At 34.7% G+C, this 19,656-nt stretch overlaps 3 protein-coding genes across 3 annotated transcripts; 2 read left to right on the forward strand and 1 right to left on the reverse strand.

The window, feature by feature from the left end:
* The first annotated feature begins 1,383 nt into the window (after window positions 1-1,383).
* On the forward strand, window positions 1,384-2,247 carry LOC115632926 (proteasome subunit beta type-3-like). Its single transcript, XM_030530219.1, has one exon. The coding sequence runs from the start codon at window positions 1,517-1,519 to the stop codon at window positions 2,132-2,134; it is 618 nt and encodes a 205-aa protein (XP_030386079.1). The 5' UTR covers window positions 1,384-1,516; the 3' UTR covers window positions 2,135-2,247.
* An 11,279-nt stretch (window positions 2,248-13,526) lies between these two features.
* Window positions 13,527-14,570, reverse strand: LOC115632910. Its single transcript, XM_030530200.1, has 3 exons — window positions 14,406-14,570; window positions 14,030-14,344; window positions 13,527-13,914 (listed from the first exon to the last, which is right to left on the reverse strand). The coding sequence occupies exons 1-3, from the start codon at window positions 14,478-14,480 to the stop codon at window positions 13,699-13,701; spliced, it is 606 nt and encodes a 201-aa protein (XP_030386060.1). The 5' UTR covers window positions 14,481-14,570; the 3' UTR covers window positions 13,527-13,698.
* Window positions 14,571-14,866: 296 nt separating this feature from the next.
* LOC115632838 lies at window positions 14,867-16,240 on the forward strand. The gene is made up of 2 exons (XM_030530094.1): window positions 14,867-14,944; window positions 15,737-16,240. Exons 1-2 carry the CDS (start codon window positions 14,867-14,869, stop codon window positions 16,238-16,240), a joined length of 582 nt encoding a protein of 193 aa, XP_030385954.1.
* Window positions 16,241-19,656: the final 3,416 nt, after the last annotated feature.

Below are 19,656 nucleotides of genomic sequence, written 5' to 3' on the forward strand. Positions count from 1 at the left end.
ATTCTCGGATGGCAATGAGGAAGCCCGCGGGCAGTTTTTATACTCTGTACATGAAATGTACAAGAGTATATTAGGTTTGCGGGAGCTGAAAAATGTAACAGGCAGAAGGAGGCGTGGCAGACCCCACAAAGTATATATATTCTTGATCAGCATGACGAGACGAGTCGATCTAGCCCTGTCTGTCTGTCTGTCCGTCTGTCCGTCCGTATGAACACCTGGATCTCAGAGACTATAAGAGATAGAGACACCAAATTTTGCACGAAGATGCGTTATGTGTGTATTCTATACGAGTTTGTTTTATTTTTTTGATTTTCCCCCCCACTTCCCCCCTATGGGGGTTTTCCCGATTTTCCATTCGTATAATCGCCTATATCTCGGAGACTATAAGACCTAGGAACACCAAATTTTAGTCCCAGATGCCTTATGTGAATACGCAGAAAATGTATATTTTGGAATTCCCCTCCCTCCCCCCTCTACCCCGCAAATCGTAACTCCCGTAATTCTTGGAATTTCGAACTAAAATTTTGGAAATACCCCCAGTTAGTTATTATGTATCCGTATGCCAAATTTCATTATGATAGACCGATTTACCAAGAAGTTATAGCCATAAATATATTTGCTGATGCAGCGCTGCTGCAGCGCTGCTCTAGCGCTGCCCGCGGCTGTTGTTGATGTTGCTGTTTGGTTGACTGCGAAAATGCTTACACAGACACGAATTGATGCGCATAGGCATACATACACTCACACAGACGCAATTGCTATGTAAATGTGCAATTATACACTCTTTACGTGAGTTCGAATACCGAGAGATGTAAAATCGATCAAATTTTTTTTTTTATTTTCTTAATTTTTTTTATTTTCTATAATTATTGTAAACATATGTACAGAGTATTTCAAAGTCGGGACACCCGACTTTAGCTTTTTTACTTGTTTTGGATAGAGATCGACACACTTCCACTAACTAGCGCAAACGTATTGAAGAGTTTCGGTATCAAATTTTTAAAGGTGTTTTGTTTCTTATGAGGAAAAAAAATGTACCGACTACAAAATTGGCATCAATGCATGCGGGTTTATACATAAATCATAATAACTACCATCTGTGCTCTGTTAATTGGCTGTTTCTTAAGGAGAAGAGAATAAAATGATAATAAAGTTGAGATAATGTCACATCCAAAGGGTGGTGCCTAATCTACATATTTAGTTGAGCCGGCGTTATCCTGCCCATCTATCTGTGAGACCTCATCTGCCCAAAAAAATAAAGACAAAAAAAGACAAAATAACATGACTGACTTGCTTTGAAATTACTTTCAGTAACTCGTAGCTTTTCAAACCTATATCGACCTATATCGCACAAAATTAATGAACAAATTACTCTTCAATTTACGTTTTCTTAAAATCGTGGGAAAACCAAACCATTGAGCGAACTAAATTCTTTTGATTTGAAGCAAAAAGTGTGGCAAGGCCATCATCAAACGTGATTAACAAAAGGTTCGAACTGCTCCGAACTACTATAAAAATGTCTCATTTGGGCCAGAACGGCGGTTGCGTGTTAGCCATGTGCGGCAAGGACTGCGTATCTATAGCCACAGATCATCGCTTTGGCATTCGGGCGGAAACCATTTCGACAGACTTTAAGAAGGTGTTCCAAATGAATCCGCAGGTGCTGCTAGGGATGACCGGCTTACAGGCGAATATAATAACGGTACGTGATCACATGATTTTCCGCAAGAATATGTACGAATTGGGCGAGAGTCGCGACATAGCCCCCAAACCATTTACGGCTATTCTATCGAACTTCCTCTACGAGCATCGCTTTGGGCCGTACTACGTGGAGCCGATTGTGGCCGGGCTGGACCCCATTACGTCGGAGCCGTACGTTTGCCGCTTGGACCATTACGGTTGTTGCAACAAATGCGATGACTTTGCCGTATCCGGCACTTGTTTCGAACAGCTGTACGGAATATGCGAAAGCCTTTGGAGTCCGAATATGGACCAAAACGAATTGTTTAATGTCACTGCTCACGCCATTGTAAGCGCCTGTAATCGGGATGCCATGAGCGGTTTTGGTGCCACAATCTACGTCATGGATAAGGACAAGCTTGTCGAGCGTACGCTGAAGATGCGTATGGACTAAGTGAACACTAGAAAGCCCATTTAGTTAGCTTATTTGTTACGTTAATAACAATATATTTTTGATTTCATGAAATCACAAAACAATAAATACACTAATGGCCCTCGAGTGAGTAAGTTGGCGAACCTCTCGCATCTGTTGATTTGAGTAAACTAAAGTCCTCTATGGACCTGGCCTAAGATCGTTGAGGAAGGTGGTAAATCAATTCATCTATGTTTTATGTTTGATATAATGGTAAAAAGAAAATCGTTTCTGCAAATTATAACGTTTATTTAAAAAAACTACTAAAATATATTTGCTGTTGCAGGTATTCATTTCTCTAGTGACATTCTAGTTTTAATTAAAATAAATTTGACAAGACTTCCAGCTAGCCTTGCTTCATAGTGGCAATTGGTAAGCCAAGAGATATTTTCCACTAAAAAAAGAAAATTAAGGCGTATCTAAAACATTGTACATATTTATGGAGTTTTTCAATTGATAGCTCGTTTAATAGCTATTATATCCTGCTGCACTCGTGTTTCTTCGTTTGCCTTAAATGTAACATTTCAATAAAAAAGTTACAAATTTGTTGAAGTTTCAGGCTAAGAAAGGAACATGCACACATCAAGTGAAGAAAGAGGGACTGCAACAACAAATCAAATAATTATAAAAGTTAGGCAACAAACCAAAGGATACAAGAGGCAGGCACGACAAACTTTCCTCAAAGGTGCAGTGCAGGATAAGTTTTGCGCCAGCTAAGAAAAATTCATTTAGGCACATTTAGCGATGGAAACATCAAACTAGAAAACATTCATACGCTTACGAGTATGACTAAAAAAAGAGAAAATAAAATGCTAGTCAAAATATTTTCAGCGCACTGACTGGAGAGTTTAAAGCCATAACGATACTCCAGTGCCTAGGAATTATGCCGCCTTGGCATATTTATGCTGCGATTTAAGCGCACAAATCAGTTTTAGGCAAAATGTTATGCAGCCCCAGTCCCAGCACCAGTCCCAGTCCCAGCCTTAGAGGCGACGGCGGCGGTGGCGGCGTCAAAACTTTTTTGCCAACGCTGCAGGCCAAAACTTTCGCCTCCGCCAACGCCTCCGTCGCCGGCATCTCGGTCGGGGCAGGCTCTGGCTTCCTGTCTGCCTTTGTGCCAATTCAAGTTACAGAACTCCAGCGAGGCGTGCAAAATACGTTGCAGCTTGTGCCGTCGCCCGTTTTCGGTGTAGGCCTTGAAGCGCTTTGATGGATTTGCAGCAAAGTGCTCGAAATGAAAACGCAGCGAGCCGCGGCCACAATTCACAACCCGTTGCCACAATTCACAACCCGTTGCCTTCTTGTCCGGGGCGTAAAAGTTTGCGCCCTTAAAGCTGTTGCGCCTTTTGTAGCCCTCGGTCTATGCGAGTGGTAAAGGGGCTTTCTATGTCTGTTCAACGCATTTTGTAATGCTTGTGTATTACATTATAATGAATTTTTCTTTACAGAATTGAAATGCTAAATGAAATCAAAGAAATATCGATTATTTTAATGAACCGTTTTTAATTCAGGAGTTTATTACTATATTATATAAGAAAAATGCTTTAAATTATTCCCTAAAATAAATAAATTTAAGCTTTGGTTTACAATTAAGCAGTACAAATTTTCTTAGGCTGATTAACTGCTTAAATATAAAAATAATATTAAACTTAATCCATGAAAACAATTGTTTAATGATTCTTTAGGCAAACGTTAGTTGGTTTGTACACCTCGAATGTTTACTTTTTTATTTATTTATTTATTTATTTATTTATGTCAACATACATTGACTGTCGACACAGGAGGAAAATATATATAAATTAAAAAAAGCTAGAAAAGCCTAATAAGCCTAAATCTAATCAAATTACAATAATATCTAATTAATATCTATGTTGAAATGATTTTTTTTTCAAAGAGATTTAAGGAAATAAATGTTTTAAATGTATTAACTAAGTGCATTGTTGTTGAAGAGCTACGGCAAACAAACAGGTTTAAAAACTTGAATTAAACTACTTGTTGTTCCTCTTTTCAATTTTTATTGCAAATATGAAACCAATCTCTTAAAGCTTAATTTGGGTATTAAAATGTAGTCCACTAATATTGTTTTGTGAGCTGTTCAATTTTTAGTTCAGTTAGGTCGCAATACGTGTTATTCGTTTAGTTATCCAAAGGGTTTCTGTTTTTGCAGTCAGTTAGAAGAAGAGTCGCTGAATGGGCAATTATTTTGTTCATAATATGTTTAACTATTTTTAAAAAGAATCAATAAATAGTTCTTTTTGCTTATTTTTTAACTGAATAATTAAATAAGAACTAATAAGAAATAAAAAAAGTTTTTCCATGTCATTGCAGATAATCTGGAACATAATCTTGACGCTTCTATATTTGTAAAGCTTTGTTCTTTTAATTTCTAAGTAGTGATCTAAGTATTTTTACTTGCTTCCTATATGATTGTGCTACAGATCTTATTAATCTTATTACAGATATTATTAAATCTGACTCAGGCAATAAAAAAAAAACTTCTCTTAAACTTATGGTTATTTATTGTAGTCACAAAGTAATTTGTATAGAAACCTATCGTGTTAATTTAGAAAAGGAAGACAAATTAATGTTGACAGGACCAATGCGACCTTCAGTATTTTAATTCAAGAAACGGTAATATTAAATTAACTTATGCTGGTGATTTGAAATAAAGTAAAGTGCATAAGTATTGAAAAGTATTTAAAATGTTAGCTTGTATCCAATCGATTTATACTTGCAGCACTTTATCAAGCATTATACACCGATTTACATCAATATATTCAATTACTCAAGAAAGTGTTCGCACACACACACACACACACACACAAAATTTCAGTTTCTTTATGAAAATCCAAATGCAAAACTCGATGATTGCCTCGCCGTGGAGCGACGTGAGTGTCTCCAAGGACTTTATTATGCCAAGGATTGCGCTTTCTAGCGCTTAAAAATGCTTTCCTTGTATGCCAAGCCAACAGGAATCAAATCAAATAAAATATTCATTTTGATCTTTGAACTGTGCATAAATATGTGCTCTACCCCAATCCAAGCCCAATACCACAGATATCTACATATACATAAGTATGTATATAAAGATGTGGTTTGGCAAGCTCGCATCGTTGCCGGCACTTCATCATCATTGTCGACAACGTCGTTGTACTCGTCCTCGTCCTCATCGCCAATATCCTTGTAAGCAAGTGCAACAACAATAGCAAAATTCTGTCGAGAGATAGAAAAATGGTTTCCCGTCCATTTCTTTATTCTTTTTTTTGATCGAAGTGAATTGAAAAATTGATATGAATAGCTGCGGGTTTTGGTTCATGATTGCAGCTCAGATTAAGTTGACTTTGGTGTGAGGATTGAGTTTTGATATTATATTCTATATGTATGTAGTTAATTACATAGATATATAGTACTGTACTCTATATTTATGATGAGTGATCGAAGTGATAATATTTTTAGAATTTTTATTATATTTTTGCAAGTTTTATTATTTATTTATCTGTTTAGTATCATTTGATTCCCATACATATATATAGTTTGTATAAATGTATTTATATAGGTATATATATAAAGTATTCTAATTATACCCTGTACCCAAAGGGTCAAAGGGTATACTAGTTTAGTGCGAATGTATGTAACACACAGAAGGAGGCGTAGCAGACCCGAAAAAGTATATATATTATTGATGACAAGACGAGTCGTCTGTCCGGCCGTCTGTCTGTATGAGCGCATTTTTTATTTATATTAATTTTATTTTTCAGAAATTTCGCAATTTAATTCTCGATTTGCCTTCACTTACGTATTTGGAATGAGAATCGCAGAGAAGGGCCGCCACAATATTTGTATTTAATTTAATTTATCAGAAATTTCACAATTTAAATCTTGATTTGTCTTCGTTTAGGTACTTAATATGAGAATCGCAGAGGGCGGCCAAAAATTTTTTAATTAAATGTTATTTATCAAAAATTCGATAATGTAAATCTGTGAAAAAACAAGGATTTATGTTTATTTTAAATCATATATATAATAATTTCTAGCTGTTTGTCAGCTGTGTGTGTTTTTATTTATTTATTTTGTGTTATGTTGAATCGTGCTAAATGGAATAAAGCCTTTTAACCATATATACAATTTGTAATTTTCAAACCATGTAAAATCAAAACCGTGTAAAAAAGACCGTGTAAAACCAGAATCAGGTGTATATTTGTACTTTACGTTCAGTTTGTATATTCTATTCAATATACGTCAACCGTTCTGTTAAGGCCAATGTTGTAGGCCCATTTGATTTGTAGGATTTAAAATCCCAAAAGGAATGTATAAGTAAGTATATTTGTTGTAGTATTATATTCAAAGTTTTATGTTAAAATTAACTTTTATTAAATTTGTGTCTTTAAGCTTTTAGTTGCTGTTTTAAAATTGTTCTTTATGTCGATTCTTTTATTCCTATTATTTTTGAATGGTTAAAGATGCTCTCTTTTGAACTTTTTGTTGCTGTGCATAAAACTTAATTTTAAGCCTAATGCAATCCACTCACAATTGCTTTACCAGATTACTTCACAGAAAAAAAAGGAGAGAAGAAAATTTCAACATCTGAGCAACCACAAGCAAGAAAGAGGAAAATGCCGTCAGCCATTTGAAAAAATTACAGCTTATTGCCGACATTTACTTGCTCCGTATTGGCCAGGTCGACGACAGTCGGTCGACAATCTGCCATCCATGTTAGCTATAAATATCAAAAAAGGATAATGCATTTTTTTCTCCCTCTGCTTTGGCTGCTATGACATTGGATTTGTCTTTGTTATCAGCTTAAATGTGCTGCATATGCTTTCGAGTTCTTGTAGCCGAGGGCGCAGCTTTTTTATGCCAGATCGAAGAAGTAAGTAAATTGTTTCCCACTGCATTATATTTGGAGTAACGATGCTACAAATTAGCAGCAAACTTCTGCCTTCTTAGACAACATTTTGAGGAAGAAATACAAAAAAAAAAAAACACATGGCAAGGGATTCTCTAATTTAGTGCAAACACGTGTGTCTCCTGACAGTTTTCTAATGCGCCGCTCTACAAACATAAGCAGGTTTAAGCCTTAATTGAAAATAAACATAAAACATATGCGAAAATGTAAAGAAAACAGTTTTGCCATCATGTTGTAGTTGAGAGGTAAACAGGTACATACTATAACTGAGGCTGTTTCTATTAGTGGGGCTCAAGTTTTTGATGTCAGCAAGTGAGGGAGCGGTTGAGGCATTGGGGTGGCACACTCACTCAGCTTACGTTTTTAAAATTTCAATCCCATCTAAATGTTTTATAAGTCGCTTAATTTTTGATCATTATTCACAATTAAACTGAATATTTGTAAACTGACTCGGCATTGTTTTACAATCAGCTTAATGTTTGTTCATTGCAGATTAAGCGAAGGCTGGACGCTGGAATTATAAGCCATATAGTTTTCTTCTTAAATTAAATTATAAAAAAAATAATATAAGTGATTTAGTATTTCAGTTTTAAATTAAAATGTGGTTTTGAGCAAATCTAAAACATTTTTGAAACAGATTAATCTGGTTATTCAACGTCAATTGGGATTTATTAGACTATAGAAGGGTTAACAAAGTACAAAATAATAAAAAAAAAAATATGTAAATTCATGTTTTTAAAGAATTTCTCAACACTGAGCATGACCATTTTTATATTCCTATGATTTTCATGAATTTAGCAGTTATTGTTGTTGCTAAAAAAAACTCTGTTTTGTTTTAAGTCTTTCAAGTCGAAGTCTTTCATTGCTCTTTCAATAATGTTTTAACTATTTGTAGTGAGTCACCCTAACTAACAACTAATTTGCCCATGGAAGTGAGCATTTTAATTGGCAGCTTTAGAGAAAATCACAGCAATACCACAACACAAAATTGGGCTTGTAACAAACTAAAATGAGATCTAAAATTGTTTTAAAATACGAATGGGAAAACAAGAAGATTTATTGCCATCACAAAAACTAAATAGGAAAGCTGCAGCTAAAACCTCCAACCGGGCCAACATAATCAACTAATTCAATAAGCCAGCAACAATTTGGTTTGGTCAACAGGAGGGGAAACTTGTTTATAGCCAAATGCCGCAAAGTAACATGAAACACTGTGATTTATGCCTAGCGAGTGTGAAATACAACACAACATTTCCTGTACATTGTCGCAATGCTGGTGGGGACTGTGAGGATTGTGTATGTGCGTGTATGTATGTGTCTATACTCTGTATACTATGTATATCCTTGTAGCAACAACTTAATGCGCAAAAACAAACAAGAGTAAGTAATACAACAATGAGACGATGGACAGTAGAAAAATTGTTTGACCAAATGCAATGCTTAAACAAACAGCTCAAGATATTTTTTGTTTTCTGTATTTTTGTTGTTACTGGCGCTGGAAGCAAAAATTGTTTAGCATGTCGTTTGCTATTCAAACAATTTGCATATCCTTTTAGTGCAACGAGCGTGCTTAAGAAAGCAAGAGCAACAACAACAACAACAACAACAACAGCAACTATAGCATAGGCAGCGGGCATACCAACACGACACTCAACCGAAATCCAATGTCAGCTTAAGAATTTGCGGCAGCCAACAGGAAGGGAAACTAAATAAAAAAAAGAAGGAAATAGAATTTTATTTAACACGTGCACGTTGGATAGGAAGCAGCTTTAAGTAATGCAAAGGACGAGGACAAAGCCAAAGTGTCGAACGTATTGAAGTGAAAAGTGAATAGAGTCGTGCGAAGGCCAGTTGGCCTCTGGGCTCAATCCAACGAAGTCCATCCACTGGCTGGTTAGCTGGCTGGGTGGCTTGGCAGCCATAATATTTATGCGCAGACGTTGCTCAATAAGCTGCTCAAGGATTTATTAGCCAAATGGACAGATTTGACTGGCTGTGTGTGTGTGTGTGTGTGTGCGAGGTCTAAGAGTATATACGAGTACATACATATGGGCTGTGGCATATGTGAAGGCTGCTTTTTTCTTCAATTTAAGCGGCATGTGCAATGTGTCGCACCAGAAAGGCACTGAAAAAAAGGCAATCGCAGCTTATTTTCCAGTTCCATGTCTTTGAGGAAATTGAAAAAGTTATAAAATACAATAAGAAGGCACTTAACTTAATCAAGTGAGTTCGAATGACGTCATGAAACAGATTATTTTCATGCGTTGAAAATAAATGTTTAATAAATAAATGTAGTATACTAATTCATATTTGTTTTTGCCAAGCTCTATATTTACCAATGTGGTCTTAAATTTATAGTTTATTCGTTTATTTGTTTTAAGCATTGCTTATTTCATATCTTAAGTCAAATGACTTTTTACTTGATAAGTTTTTTGCTAGCGAATGTTTTCCACCATAATATATAAAAGTAATTATTTAAAATTAAATTTACTTTATTTTAATTGCATAGTCTTGTCAATTCTCACAAGTCATACATACTTGTAGTGAGATTTCATTTGAAGGCAAAACTCTTGGTTAGTCGATTGAATAATGGAAAAGGAAGTGAATTAATGCCTTTTGGAGCAATCAGTCCATAGAAAAAGTAATTATACAAGTTGGGACATCTAACTAGTCATGGGAGTATAAGAAAGGAATGTATTCAATGCAAGAACGGTGCAAGTATTTGTAAAACCTGGTGTGAAAATAATTATCTATAAATGCATACAGATATTTGGAAAATGCTAAGACGATATTTTTAAAAGCTTTGACAGTCCGAGTCCGGTTTCTACTTTTCAAAATTTTCTATAGCCAAATTTAACTCTCTTCAATTAAATTCTATGTGTTACACAATTTTTCTATAACGTTACAAATTTAAATTCACATAGGATTCTAAGCAGTTTAATAACTTAGTAAATTCTAAGCGCAATTCCTCGACATTGCCACCTGTTTTGGATTGAAAGACTAAGTGCTAAAACGGATTCTGCAATTGCTAAATTATTCTAAATTTTTTTCAGTCCATTGCAACAATCATTCCTCAAAAATTCCGATATATTTTACTAACCAATAAAAGATTAAGATTTATGTGAAAATTATTATCTTTTTCGTTTACTTACAGAGCGAGGAAAGAAAATGTGCCGATGTGGTTTTTGTTGTTAAAATTAAAACTGATCTTAAATCGAACTGCTAGATTGAGAATAGAAGGATGTGAATGGTGATGGTAAGTAGCACTTTCAAATTTAAAGATAGGCTACGATTATTATTTTATACGCGAGTACTAAAGTTGGCATATTTAATTTATTTTAACAATTAGGGCAAACTAATTGAATAATAATTTTTAACTTTTTTTATGTTTAATTAATTAATTCATTTATTATTAGTTCCTAGTGCGACAAGAAAGATTCTTATAAATGAATGCACTAGTCACAAAAATTATTATTTAAGCCTGCGATTTTGTAGAGCCGTGCGTGTTCATCATCCATTGGCCACAGCACTATTGAGTAATAATTCATCGACATCGTTTTCAACATCAGGTGATTGTATTAGATGTAAAGTATTGCAGTGTTGAACACTGCAGATTGATTTAAGCATGTGTGTAAAAATTAAATGTATTTTTATTGTTTCCCGGTAATATTTTTTACGTGTTTTTTTTATACTATTTCTATTAACTATAACTTGTTGAATGAACAAAAAACACGTTTGAAGCATAATAATACTTGATTGTTATAAAAAATAATTGAATAACATTTCCGAATCAGTAGAGCTTCCAACCATGTACTCGTATATATAAAAAATTTATAGAATATATAGAAAATGTAAATTTTGTTCAGTGCAATCGTTTTAACGCCACATTAGACATTTCATTGTTTGAAACGCAACCAATAACACATATTGAATGGTGCAGTACAGCTCATGGCCATATAAAGCCCGCCATGGCATCTGCATTGCCAGCGTATTGATGAATGTTTTGAAAATGTTTGCATTGAATGGCAATTTTTCAAGATTTACAACTTAAATCGCCATAGGAGCGTAAGCTGAGCAGTTAACCAGCAGCCAACAATGGCTAAGCACAATGACTTGAATAGACCAGGCTTTAAAGGGTTAAGGCAGCAGCTGCACAAGTTCAACAATGAATGGCCACATGCCGCTGGTCCTGTATGTTTGTCTAATGGAGCTTAAATGGCCGTTGCTCTGACCCCTGAACTTTTTCTTCTGCCCTTCTTTTTTTTTTTGCCATGCGCTGAAACAACTTTTCTAAGTTCAACAAAGTGAAAACAAATGCATTGTGTGCCAGGATTCAGGGTCTGCCAATTTGTGTTTTGGGGCTTAGCACAATAAAAAACTCTCTTTTTGCACCTTTTTGTCGATTTGGGGGCTAGCTCGTGAGTGAATTTGTGACTGTAATTGATAAAAGTTTGATGGGCTTAAGGCTATTCCAGCGATTCGTTTATCGATAACCAGACCTATTGTAGGCTGTAATTGAAATTGTGATTGATATTGAAAATGCCATTTATTTACACAAAGACTCGTTCTGTCAATCAGCAGCAAAATGTCAACAATTTAAAAATCTATAAATACCCAAACGAAAAAAATTCAAAATTTGTTATTGACATTTTATAGCTTCCTCAATATGCCAAAAATGTGCGCCAATATGCCACATCAATAGTCAAGCTCAAAAGTCACACTCATTGACTGGCGCATAAATCAAACAAATGCTGTCAAAATTATAGCGTTTGGAAAAAAATTGCGACTGCAACAAAAAAAAAACAACTGGAATCGTATTTAAAATTCGCAAACTGTCACACAACGTAACAATAAACAGGACAGAAGTCACAAACATTTCAATTGCCAATATATTGAATATTAATTCGTATTTTGTATCTATTTGACGGCATTTTAATTCAATTTTTGCAATTTGTGCAAAAATATGCAAATAGCGCACGAGAAATATGAAAAATTTAATGCGAACTGACATTGATGGATTTGCAATGCCATGTCTGGCTACGGCTGGTTGTGTTCCGAGTATGTACGACCTGCTCGATAGACACTCGGATCGCAATATAAATTTTAAAATTTTTGGTTTATGAGGTGGAATTTGTTGTATGTGTTTTTTTATTGCAGACCTCAAGTGACTTTTTCAGATTGAAATCGTATATAGTATATATTTTTACAGTTTTGTGGGGTCGTGCAATGAATATCAATATATTTTCAAGTCGAATTATTTTCAAACAGGTGGAGTGTACTCAAATAAATTCCACATCTTATTAATAACCATTCAGATTTCAGTTTTTCTCCATCTGCTGGTCATTAGAAGGGCATCTTTCTCAGAAACTAAGATCTGAAGCAGAAGAAGTGCATTTCTTGCTACTTGACTGTAAAAACATATCATTTGATGTAGAACTTATCTTTTTTAAATTCAAAAATGCTTTCACTTGTGTATGCATTTTTTAATATTAATTATAATATCGTATTTTTTTAAATATTATCTGCTAAAATAATATACGGTTTTACCATCTTAAAAATCCAGATGTGGTTTATGTTTTTTCCTGATCGGTCCTGCATTTTTTGATGGCGAAATCTTTGAAAACTTCTTGCAGTTATTAAATTATTGAGTGAATATTTTGCATTTATTAAAAATATACTTTGCATATATCATATAAAATAGTTTTCGAAATTGCTCGAAAATTTGTGAATAGCTTATAAACTTGCCAGTAGTATGAGTACTGAAAATATTCAATATCAGGGAGCTCTGATTTCGAACGTTATAGGCAAGTGTGTGTTTATTAGAAAATTGGTTTGAAAACTCAACAGACATCAAAATTGAAAATGTTTTTTCTGTTTCTAAATTTTATTTGAAGGCTTTAATATTAGGAAACGAGCTAATCGCAAAAATCCAAGCAAATTTATATGTCAACATAACTTTTGAACATTTGAGAATTTTCAATCATGCAGCTATCGAATTCTGATAAGGTATTTAGTATGTAGCCTAATATTCCTTCATTTTTATGTCATTATTAAATACTTTACATATATAGGGTTATATATAATAAATAGTCTGCGTACTGTTTGTCAGTCCTATGACTAAACTCGAAAAGTTTTGCATTTTTTGCGCATAAGAAAAATAGCCTAAATAAGTTTCGGGTGCATTTGAGGTTTGAGGATCCACGATTAGCAGTAGTTGACTCATTTCGTTCTGGTGAGCCGATCAAGTGTAGGAAGAACAGCAGATCTGCATCAGCATTATAATCGTCTTGGTATAATCCAGCTGTACTCACTATGAGACTCTAAAATTCAAGAAATTAAAGTGGTGTTCTGCGCCGGCAGATATAGGCGCTATGCTATGGTTACATTTTGATCAAATCTGTTAAGTCTATAATGAAATAAATACCAAAAACTTCAGGTCGAAATCTTTAGCAAATATAAATACTCCAATTATTGTTGCACTCTTTTTTGAGCAACTTTATTGCATATTCGGCCTGCTGCTACATTAATAACATGAGATATAAATTTGAATAGATTTAAATAATACCATTGAAACATTGAAAGTGCTATTAAATGTGGACAGAGGTAAGTTTGTTTGTTTGGTCTCTCGGCCAACTGCTATTTAGCCAACTTTGGGCAACATGGCGAAAATACCTGGCTTTAGATTATTGACATCCTGGACCGTGAATTCGCCAGTAATATGATCGTTAATGATCAAATTGCGCTTCTTGCTGGCATCGAGGTGATAGGCGGCGAAATTTACTTCGAAGTCTATCTCCGGCAACATGGCTGTGGTTGGATCCTCGGGATACCAGAATTTGGTGATGGCATACGATCCCTGAAATTTACGCAAATGTATTCGGCGGAATTTGTATTTACCCTAAAACGGGGGTCAAGTAGAAGTGGATTGCTAAGACGGACACGGACAGAGACAATTCATTAGCAGCACTTACCTTGGGAATTGGACAGGACTCGATAATGTTGCCATATTCCTTGATGAAGGTGTACACGAAGCGACCCACCGGCGATTTTGTGCTATAATTCAGGATCCGACACAGATTCAGTGTTATATTAAATGTGCTCGTATAGAACGGATCCAGTTTGTTGATAATACGCGTATCAAAGTGCAGATCTACATCAGACACGTCCTGGTGAACATCTAGAGTAAAATTCAGGTGGGGATCTGCGTGATCGTAGGTTAGTTTGTGAGATAGAAATTTCTCATCGCTCCATAGTTTCATATCTTTAATCTTAGGACGCATCATTTTCTAAAAAGATAAAATTTCGTTGAATTGAGGTGTCGATTAAACAGATATCATAAATTATTACCTCTGCCAGAGCGCCATGACTGTATAATATTGCCAAAAGTATTTGCGCCAAGTACAATAGTGTGTAGACCGACATCTTGTTCACTCAGACTCTGTAATGTTCAGTTTATCGGGATGGCTATTTATAGTGTACGGAAAATTCAGTGAAATTGCCTAAATAATTTTGTGTGATTTTTATCAAAAAACTATATTTGCAATAATGTGCTCGAAGTTGTAAACATGACAGTTATGTGACTTAATTTACCATGCAGCCTAAGATGCTTTCCGATATTTTCAGTTTAAAATTCCATTTTGCCGATTCCACGATTTTGCGCTCCAATGATGCCCGACGAAATAATGTGGACTGGCCTAAGCGCTTTTTAATGCCGAAACATTTGGCTTAGTCATGCTGACTCGGAGCTATCGCACATTATAACTAGTTTATTGTTTTTAGCAAATCACGCAGTTCATAATTGTGCGAAGATGCGTAAAGTGCTAGCTAAAATTTGTAACGCCTTAATATTGGGCTTGTTAGTGGGTCTTCCCTCATCATTGGCCTGGGTGAGTAGACTTCATAAATAATATTTCAATTAAAATAGTTGGAAAATTTGTACAAAAAATTGTCTGTAATCCTATTATTATACCCCTTAACCAAAGAGTACTAGAAAGTCTAAACAAATAGGTGTGATGCTAAATAATAAAATATTATATTCTACAAACTTGGTATACTATATAGAAGTAAAGTTTTATCAAAATCGGTGCATTTGTTATTACCATATATGTATCTGATGAATGTAAATGATTCGAAAGAAAAGTTTTAGTGAAAGAACTTTTTGGGAGAGAGGGAAAGGTATAGAAAGAGGGCTGGCGCGACTTCATTGGTATAAGTATGTACATATCTATTTATTGATTGATTTTGTTATTTAAGTTATCTGGACTAGTTTTTGAATTTATAAGGAAACAGTAACGAAATATTTAATTTCTAAAGTAAAATTAATTAATAAATCGAAATATTAAAAAATTATTAAAAACTACAAAGTTCGATATTAAATCAAATTTATATATGGGTGAGAGCCGATATTGTTATTTAAAAAAAATGTATATGCTATGTATACGAGTAATATATTTTTTTGCATTTCCATTTTTTATTTAAAGCACACTACAGTTTCGTGAAATCAAAGCTTTTAAATATAAACAAGCCAAATAAATATCGTAGTCCATTTCCACGAAATACCATAATTACCGATTAATTCAACTATATATTATTTTATATTATTATATTCCTCTCTTTCAATACGAAATGGAAAAATTGAGTGGTTTTATAGTTGTTTGATTAATTTCCTTTCATTATAGCGCTCTTTCAAAATCATATTTACACGCTTCGACTATGAAGCCAATGCGAATTATTTGGATGTCAAAATTCAAATACAAAACGACAGCGAGACTTCATTGAACATTGTGGCCAATACTTATGAAAATGTGGACGATGTATATTTAACTGCGGCTGTGGCGATTGAAAACGATGAAGGGAACTTGTCGGAATTGCTGAATCGTACCGTTAACCTATGTAAAATGCTTAAACAACGAAATGCGGAGCCGCTAATACGTATCATATACGAGGATTTGCTGAATCATGGAAATATATTCAAAGAGTGTCCCATACAAAAGGGTTCCTATTCGGTGCACGAATATCGTCTTGATGAGGAGTTGCTGCCCAGTTATTTGCCAGAAACCGATTTCGTCGTCTCCATACGTTTAAAAACATCGAAGAATGTGATGCTATTTAGTGGCAAGCTCTATGGCCGTATTGATAAGTCGAAGGGGTTTAACAATCTGAAAATGTTTAGTCTGGGCTAGTATGATATCTGGTATAAAGCACTGTTGAATGTTTTGTCCCGTACGAGTGTTAAATATTCAATAAAGTTCATCACACCACACTTGTCTCCGATGCGGCACGAGTCGCAAATTATAGTCATCGTGCAATATGCGGGCAATGACGGGCATGTGTGTACCCTTGTCTGATTTTGGTATGCAAAGTGTCTTTTGTCGCCTCGCTGGCTCGCTGGCTCACCTCCTCGCCTCCTCGCCTCCTCGTATTACCCCATCACATCATCAGCATCAGCGTCAGCATCGCCACCACCATCATTATCATTATCACTATCGTCATCATCATGATTATCATCGTTAGAGTGTTGGCATTGCCAACGTCACGTGTTTGCCTGCTCGACTGCGAAATTCGCATGTTTACCGATGGTGACAAGCTGTCTGCAGACATCGAATTGATGGCGCTGATAATGCCCCAGCCTGGCAACGAAGACGTTGATGCACGGACGAAACAGGCGACAATGATTTAGAGAGATTTTAGTGCGCTTGTCTGCCTTAGGCTTGCGCAAATCATAGAGCTGCACTATAATTCAACTCTTAAGTTAGGTCTAAAGCGTAAAGAACACAAAAAAAAAAAAAAAAAAAAAATTAAAGACACAGGACCCATACAAACAATGTTATATGATTTTGCCAGTATATTATCGCATGTCAGCAGTACAGAATTTAGCTATGGTCACAAATGCAAATAATTAGCACCCAAAACTAAAAACTAAAAAGGCTTTGAATAGGTAATCGCAAAGTACTTTGTTGTAGCAGAAACTTTTAATTGAGAGTAAATTTCTTATTAGTTTTAATTGAATTAACAACATATTCAAACATTCTTGGATTTGGAACATACAGATTTGCGGGCAAATTACTTGCCCATCTGAACATAGTAATTGAAATCGAATTCGTGTAACTTACGTGTATGCCTTGTAAAATACTTGTATATTTTCAAGGTATGCCACTTTCTACAAATTTGTATATAAACGAAAAAATGCATCTACAACATAAACGTGCATTCTAGTGGGTTAAGGAGAATATTATAAATCATGACGACCAACAATAGATGTAAATAACTGGAATGTATATTTTTGAAAAAGGTGCATTTCTACATTAATCACGCTTTAAGTTCTTCTATATTTTGATACTTAATATCCATCAATTTATTGATTAATACCTTCACGATATAACATTTTTTGAAGTTCAATTCTTCAAAGAGTTTAAACCCTTACTAGGTCATAACGGATCTACATTTATTTTTATGTAATAGCGTTTTGCAGAAGCGTTAAGCATAACAGTGAATATTTAATCAAAAATATTCCAACGCATTTTAAATAAAAATGTTCAAAAGAAAAAAATTCGTACTTTTTATCTGGAATTTGATTGCAGCTTCTATTTTGAATTAGCAATCACAGAGTATTATTTTCAAATATATTGTATTGGATTTTTAAAGATTTCGAAGAACTCGTACCAATTAACAATCACGATTAAGTTATGTGCACTTTCAATTCCTTATCTTTTGGGGAAAAACTTTGATATTTTGAGTCATTTTTGATGACTTGCAGAATTGTGAACTCAATTGTTAATCAAGCCACGCGACACAGTCTGCGATGCAAAAACTTTATGAACTCACTAAAGACAATAAAAATGTTATTTACTCTTTCCTTTTTTCTTTCTCTTCTCCTCCATTAAAAAACAAACAACAGTAAAGATTTTGATAGCGACTTGCACTAGGCACACTTGAAGAAGGCCCTCTAAAACCATTTTACTGCTCCTACTACAAGTGCTTTGTGTGTTTGTATAATTAAGGATGCACTGCACATCGTTCAGCAGAAAGTCGTTGACAGCGAAGTCATTGTGTGAGTCAGAGGCTTAGTGACAGTCGAAAAACAAGTGGAATAAGGTGTCTATGGCACAGCGAAGGTTCAAATACACTGTTTACAGGACTTGGACAAGAAAACTGTTAGTTAATGATGACAACAACAATTAATAAAGGTAAGTACACCTTATTTGCTAGAGTGGCGATTCAAGATGTAAACCACCAAAAAATTATTATTAATTGAGAAAAATAAACAGAAAATTCATTAATTTAATGGAAATTTGTTTAATGGACATTTTGGAAATGGTTGATTTAAATTTGGTGACTGACAACATAGAAGAGAAAGCGTTCTGAATAAAATATCTATCTAATATGAGATAATACTACTGTCAAAAAGAGATTGAATTTAGGCGCAATCTGAGTGAGTTCGTTTCTGAGTAGACGCTTGAATCATGATTTAAGAGAAGGTCAAAGTTTTCATAAAATTTAATAATTGTCCCACATAGTACAGCTCTTAAATAAAGATTCAGGATTTACAAAAAAGTATATGATATCGAATTAGTTAGTGATTAGATTAGATTAATACTTTCACATTGAGTTAAAAAAAATAATAGTAAGCGTTTTAAGTGAATTTGGGCGGCAGAGTTTGTTGTAAGATTAATTTTAAATTAAATTAATAGTTATTATAAGACTGGATTGTCTGGTAGTGGGGTTTGCTGTATAAATGACCCATTTAGTAATGATTTGGAAACTATTCTCATCGGGCTAATCAAAATATGATTAAATAAAATAGTAGAAAGAACAGAAAGGTAGGAAGTTGCAGGGAGCGGAACTCAAGGCGATTAATTAGAATGCAATCATGGATTCATCGCATATTATCTGAAATAAAAAAACTGAAAGTAAGAAGCGTAACTTTCTAACTAAGTATTATTTATTTTTGCGAAATTCCTATTCAATTTGCAAGTCCCTTAACACACAGAGTGTTTTAATCCATATAAGTAGTACCAAACAGAATTTGTGGCATATAAAAAGCGCTGAGGACGGCTATAAATCTTTCGGGCCCCCACATAGAAAAGTGCAATAACTTAAGAGTTGTCTTCGAAAAGTGCGATGTTGGCGGCGGCATCTTTGAATTTTATAACCCCACTACACAATATAGAAGCATACATATATCTATGTATGTATATATATATATATATATATATATATATATGTACTACTTATAATAATGTCAGCTCTCTGGTGTTAATTGTTGCAAATTCACGTCAGTGTCAATCCGTTTGCTTGTTTGACTTGAATAATGGGCGGGCGGCATTGGAGCGGTCGCGTTTGTTCTTCCACGGCTAAATATCTACCTCTATTTGTCTTTTGTTATTGAATCTGCCACTGGGGGCTGCTTAAATGTGTGTTCGCGTGTATGTGTGTGTGTGTACCTTTTTAAAGGCCTATAAAAAGCGCTTCACGTTTTTTCGCACGATTCACGTTCACCTGTTCAGCGTTGAACGTTTCAGTGTCCTTCCGTCACAACGGCTGGCAACGAAATTTATGCAATTTTCGTTTCGCTTGAATTGTCCAAATGAAATTTGTT

The sequence above is a fragment of the Scaptodrosophila lebanonensis genome, unplaced genomic scaffold, assembly GCF_003285725.1.
Source record: "Scaptodrosophila lebanonensis strain 11010-0011.00,11010-0021.00 unplaced genomic scaffold, SlebRS2 tig00001415-arrow-pilon, whole genome shotgun sequence".
Lineage (NCBI taxonomy): Eukaryota > Metazoa > Arthropoda > Insecta > Diptera > Drosophilidae > Scaptodrosophila > Scaptodrosophila lebanonensis.